This window comes from Gorilla gorilla, chromosome 8 (genome assembly GCF_029281585.2).
Source record: "Gorilla gorilla gorilla isolate KB3781 chromosome 8, NHGRI_mGorGor1-v2.1_pri, whole genome shotgun sequence".
Taxonomy (NCBI): domain Eukaryota; kingdom Metazoa; phylum Chordata; class Mammalia; order Primates; family Hominidae; genus Gorilla; species Gorilla gorilla.
Window position 1 is genome coordinate 30,484,052 of NC_073232.2, and position 6,274 is coordinate 30,490,325.

Sequence of the window (6,274 nt, forward strand, 5' to 3'; positions counted from 1 at the left end):
GAATTCTAAAAGTTAGCATGTTTCGTCAATAGCTTCGTTGTTCCTCATGCCCATTCATCACATCTTGCTTGCTATTGAAAAATCCCTTGCTTTGTAACATTATTAAAGTCAGTCATTATTAAAGTCGTCTCAAAAAGAGACACCTCTGCAACTTCTAAGATGTTGTCAACCAGGAATCATATTTTCAATACTTCAAATTCTATTGCATTTTCAAGCTTTGGAAACAAATATAATATTCTTGCATATTTTCTAAGATGAAATTTCACGTAGACAATGATGTGATAGAAAGGATGATGCTTATCTAATGATTTTGGCATTGCCCCTTGATAACTATGACACTGAGAAAACCAGCATTGGTTTTCCTATTATCAGAACAAATTACAGTGCATGTTCTGGAGTCCTACATATCTTACATTTGAGAGAGAAAAATCACTGGGAAAAAAAAAGTAATAGTTATATTTGTATCCATCTAGTTTCACTAACATATCTTTAAGGTACAGATTTTTTATAATAATCACATATGGCTGGGCGCGGTGGCGCACGCCTGTAATCCTAGCACTTTGGGAAGCCGAGGTGGGTGGATCATGAGATCAGGAGTTCAAGACCAGCCTGGCCAATATGGTGAAAACCCGTCTCTACTAAAAACACAAAAAAATTAGCCGGGTGTGGTGGCGAGCGCCTGTAGTCCCAGCTACTCAGGAAGCTGAGGCAGAAGAATCCCTTGAACCCAGGAGGCAGAGGTTGCAGTGAGCCAAGATTGTGCCACTGCACTCCAGCCTGGGTGACAGAGTGAAATTCCATCTCAAAAAAAAAAAAAAAAACCATATGATTTTATAAGACCAACTTAAGGGATTCTTATATTGCTTTAGTTTTATTTTTCACAAAAACTAGATTTAATTCAAGCTTCATGAAAAGGCCAAAAAAACACACAAATAATTCCATAGTTCCTAATTTTCCAACCCTTCCTTCAGTAGGCATTGCAGGTCATTCGAACCAGATAGTTTAAATTTTTCATGGTGCAGCTAAGTGAATAAGCATCCCTCCACAGAATGCATGCACTGTTGTATCATTTTCAATTAATATGAAATAGTTTTGCCAAAATATGACTGTAAATGCAAAGCTGCTATTCTGAACATTTGGAACAACTATAGCTCATTTTTCATTATGCGTTGATGTTTTGGTATAAAAATACTGTTTAAGCAGTTCATGAATACTCTTTTCCATTTAATCACAAAGAAATACATTCAGAGTGAACATGATCGTTTTATTGGTTACCAAAGATCCTTGGCAAAGTGCACGCACGGTGAAGAACAAAAGTAAGTCCTCAACAGTTTCCCAACTTCAATGAAAACTTAATGGGCCTAGATTTACAGATTACACATTAAAAAAAGTTTGTGCATGATGTATCTGCTGTGTGTGTATTCATATGTGGGAAATAAAGCAAGCCAGAGAGAAAATGGGTGAGGGGCACAACTGCAAAAAGTTATCTCTCCTAGGAGATTTATTATTGGGAAATGCAGAAACAGAGAATTCAGCACTCTTCTTTCTGGTGACAATACAATGCTAGAAAAAAAAACTAATTTTTTTTTATAATTTACCATAGAATCTCTTGTCTTAGACTAGAAGGAATACAATCCCTATTACATGTGTATGTATGTCCAGGTGTAACACACATTTTTCTCTTCTGAAATTCTTGTCTCAAATCTCTTTCAATCAAAATGAGTTGAGCTTCAAACAGGATCTGGGTGAGACAGAACCTTTTTAAAATTGTGCTCAACCCAGTGAATGCTTTAAAACTGAATTAATGAGTAGTATCCTAAAATGCAAAAGCATACTCCAAGACTGACTGCCTCTCTACATTTTGATTCTGAAAGAAAGTGCTTGGACTTTTAAAGAACAAAGAAGAAAAGCCTTCATTTTCCTTCCCTCCCTTCCTCTCCACAATTTAACCAAGCAATTTTTTTCTAGGTTCTTTTGTTTTAATATAAGAACAATAAGGCCGGGCGTGGTGGCTCACGCCTGTAATCCCAGCACCTAGGGAGGCTGAGGTGGGCGGATCACAAGGTCAGGAGTTAGAGACCATCCTGGCTAACATGGTGAAACCCCATCTCTACTAAAAGTAAAAAAAAATTAGCTGGGCATGGTGGCGGCTGCCTGTAGTCCCAGCTACTCAGGAGGCTGAGGTAGGAGAATTGCTTGAACCGGGGAGGTGGAGGTTGCAGTGAGCCAAGATAGCGCCACTGTACTCCAGCCTGGGCAACAGGGCGAGACTCCATCTCAAAAAAAAAAAAAAAAAAAAAAAAAGAACAATAAAGCTCTTCTGTCTTTCTTCTCTCTTCTTCTCCTCTTTCTATCTCCAGGACCACAAATTTGACTAAAAATAATTGTCCATATGGCATCCTTAATGTATCAACATAGGAAGGAGACACCCACTATCCCAAGACTCAGCCCACCTGGCCTAGATGGGCCTAGATTTAGAGTAAGCATTACAGGCTGATTAAGTCTGGTGCATGGTTTATCGGGTGAGCGTTCCCCACCCCACTTCTTGCGACTTTGCTTGCTCATCTAGGGGTTCCCGGAGGGCCCCCAACACCCCCTAGCAGGGCGCGAGGTAAGTGGAGAGTTTGCCCGGGTGCTGGGTGATGTGCCCAGCAACTTCTGCTTTTTCCCCTGGGGAAAACTGTGACATTAGAAAGGTGTCTGCAAGTGTTTCTTCTGGTTGGCCTGGAAGTTTCCCGAGTCCCTGGACTGGCGACCCAAACTCCTACACTTCCTGCCCGGTGCTGGGAAGAAACCCAGATCAGCAGACAAATCAACCACACCCTGAGCCCCAACATCGAGCTCCAACATGTGCCTTTCCCGCCGAACGAGAAAGCGCGGACCCCTTGCAAGCAGCATATAGCCTCGGCGTGACCCGTGGAGAGGCGGGACCCCAGTGGAGAGAGAAGCACGGAGAAGCCTGGGAAGGAGCGTGGTAAGAGGGGCACAGTCCAGGCTGCCCCATGCGCGCTGGGGTTGTCGCCGCGCCTCCTGCGCGCCCCAGTGCCCCCAGAATCTCCAAGAAAGCAATCGTGAGCGCGGATCAGTTTCTCTCTTTCCCAGAAAGCGGGCTTTTTATTGAGGGGAAACTTAGCTGGGAAAAGTCAGCTCGTAGGTTTGTTTTGGTTTTTCGTCTATTTGCTTCCCAATTTAAAAGTGGCCGCCTAGGCGACAGGCCTGCGGTTTTCACAGTGTAAAACGGATCAGAGGAAAAGCTCCAGCCCCTCTCGACTTTCGCTTGCGGTTTGCAACCCCTGGGGTGGGTCTGACCCCGCGCGGCACTTGCCCAGGCGAGCTTCCCTTGTCGCGGCCCGACCCGCGCGCGGACTCGGCTTCCCCAGGTCAGGACCCCACTAGGTGGGCCGCTCGGCCCCAGGCCTGGCAGGGCGGAGCCTAGGCCGCGCGCCCTGGGGTTGGAGGTTCCCACGGAGCCGGGAAACTGCGCGCCCCAGGTCCGCAGGCCGCCACCCTTCCCTCGCGCCCTCGCACCCACCCTCTGCTCTGCCGCTCCCGGTCCTGGGTGTGCGGGAGTCCCGGGGGTCCCTCTCCTGGACGCAGAGGAGGAATTTGGAGCAAAAGGAAGGGAATTTACTGCGGATGGCACCGGAACCTGAATTGACTTGTGCGTTTCCTGCTCTGGGCACGTAGGTTTCCCCTAGGAATCTGGAGTTCGCTGAGGACACTTAATTCCAAGAGATGATGGGTTCACATAAACATACCATTTAGTTAAGAAAAATATTTAAAATAAAGAAAAAAGAAAAACTGAACTTCGATCTTCTCCATGTTCCCTGGTATCACCAAATAAACAAAGCATTCGGACGAGAGTGGGCTGCTGCTGGGGGCTCGGGAGGTGCGCTAGACAAGGTTACCCTGCGGGTCCGCCACTGCCCCCGGCCTCTAGCACTGCACCTGCCCACGAGCTTGCGGGGTGTGAGCGCCGAAGGAGAACCCCGGACCGCCCAGTCTCACCCTAAAAACTTGGATCCAAGAGTCCTACGGTTGTGGACGTGCCAATCCTCCGCGACCCTTTCCTGCTGGCCTTCTGCTTTTTATAAACAAAAATAAAAGTTTGATTTAGGCTTAAAGAAATGTCATTCTGGTCGTTCCTCCCTGAAGCGGGATTTACTCATCCTCATATACTCGCCCGGAATTTTCAATCTCGCCTGTCGAAATCGCTAGCTGCGCATCCGCGGAAGAAGTCCTGGATGAGAGGTAGGGTGAAGGGATCAAGCAGATAGCAGCAGGCATCAGCACACTCCGGCCGTTCCGGACGGTCAGGCCCGCCGCTACAGGGAGAAGTGCGGCGGATGGAGCCAGGGCTGCGGGTTGCGCGCGGGCTGGGAACCCGGTGGTGCCACCTTAAGAGTCGGGTCCGCGCAGCGGCTGCGGAGGCGCCCGGCACCTGCAGGGGGCGCTGCTGTCCCGTGGTTTCTCCCGCGCCGCCGCGTGCAGCGGGCCTGGCAGCTCCGGGGCCCCGGTCCCCGGAGGGGGTGGGGACGCTGGGGGAGGAAGGGAGTGAAGTGCAGCCGTTAGGTAAGGAACCCAAGCCCTCCCGGATTCAGAAGCGGCCTCAGTGAGGCGTTTGCTGGAGGGAGCTTTCCATCATTCGGCCGCGAGAGGAAACGTGGGGAGGCGCCCTCCCCTGCCCCCACCGCCTGCCTTCCTGCCTCCCTCCACCTCCGCTCCCCGACCCCGACCGTGCTTCCCAGACCCTTTGTTCTCGAGGTTGGGAACGGCTGGGTGGGGGTTCCCCGGGGAAGAGGTCTCCCGCGCCGCTGGGAGGGGAAGGGACTGTCGCCTGCCCCGCACCCCAGCCCTCCCCAGTGCCGTCCCCCTTTCCCCCGGCCCCTTCCATCGCGTCCACGCGCTTCCGTTCTCACTGGGACTCCCCCAACTCCCGAGCTCCGGCTCCCCAGCCTGCACGGTCTGCAAGCCCGCCTCCCTTCCCACTTCCCCGCCACCTCTGAGGTCCCCGGGAAGAGGGGAGGAGAGGTAGACGTGTGGGGGAGGAGAAACCACAGAGCCTTCTCGGCGCGGAGCATTCCCAGGGACCCTTCCAGGCCCCGACCCCTGGGACCCGCTGCAGAGGCAGGGCTTTCCCGGCGCCGCCGCAGGTCGCTAGGGCCGCCCCCGCCGCGTCGCCCTGGGGCCCACGGGTGCACGGCCCGGGCAGCAAGGCAAGGTGCGGCCTCTCAGCGCCAGGACCCGAGACCCCCAGCTGGAGAGAAGGGGACACCGTGGTCCGCGCCCTGGGGAGGCTAATTGCACACGAACGCCCCCCTCTTCCCCGCCCCCCACCGTACCCTCTGCAGCGCCACCCGCGTCGCCTCTCCGCCGTGCGCCACCCTGAGGGCTCCCGCGATTGCATCTTCTTGAGCACAGTTACCAATGCGTTCAGCTTCGTTTCTTACTCGGATGGAGACATCGCGGAGGGAAGTGAGGGGACAGGGATGCGGGAGTAGGGGAAAGGTGGGGCGGGAAACCGAGCAGAGAGGTGGGAGACTTGGCTGATGCAATGGCACCAGGCAGGGCCGCCCGGAGTCCCGAGTCCAGGTCCGCGAGGCAGGCCCCGGTGCAGCCGCCCCCCGGCCGAACCGTACGTGTCCTCTGTACTGTGGACACGAGTCCGCGGAGCGCCACTCACACCCCCGCACCCCTGCAAGCTCCAGCCGTAGAGGGGGCTCGGCACCATCCTGGTCACAAAGTACGTGCCCCCACCCCCCACCCCCAGGTGAAGAGGACGCAGCCCGGCGCCGTCAGCTCCAGGCTGCCTGGAGCCCCCTCCGGCCTCTCGGCGTGACCCTGGTCCTCAATGGCTCGTCGCGAGCTGCGCTAGCTGTTCTCTCGGCAGCGGGTTCCCCAGGACACACCCCGTCCCCACCCCCCGAGAGCTGGCGGCCAGCTCAGGATGCCAGGCGGCCAGGCGGGCGCCCTGCCAAATTCCGCGTTCCTCTCCAGGAGACGGGGAGTTGCGTCCCAGGCTCGGGAAAGCCCGCAGTTCGGGCTTGGGACTCGCTTACAAAGCCCCCCAAGGCGCCAGGGACGCCTCTGCAGGTTGAATTCCTGCTCCGTATCACTTCAATTTTAATTAATCTTTTAAAACACCGCTGTCACGTCGCTTGCAGAAAATTAATCAAACTTGAATCCTTGTTGCATAGCAAGAATTTCGATCCGAGTCTTTTAAAAAGGACTTGACTTTGCAAAGTCACGTCTTTTACAGTTCCCTCATTCCCCC

The 6,274-nt window shown here is 53.0% G+C and overlaps 1 protein-coding gene across 1 annotated transcript; it reads right to left on the reverse strand.

The window, feature by feature from the left end:
- Positions 1-1,243: 1,243 nt before the first annotated feature.
- Positions 1,244-5,944, reverse strand: LOC115936057 (putative uncharacterized protein encoded by MIR1915-HG). The gene is made up of 2 exons (XM_031015734.3): positions 5,343-5,944; positions 1,244-4,538 (listed from the first exon to the last, which is right to left on the reverse strand). Exons 1-2 carry the CDS (start codon positions 5,405-5,407, stop codon positions 4,193-4,195), a joined length of 411 nt encoding a protein of 136 aa, XP_030871594.1. The 5' UTR covers positions 5,408-5,944; the 3' UTR covers positions 1,244-4,192.
- Between the last annotated feature and the right edge of the window lie 330 nt (positions 5,945-6,274).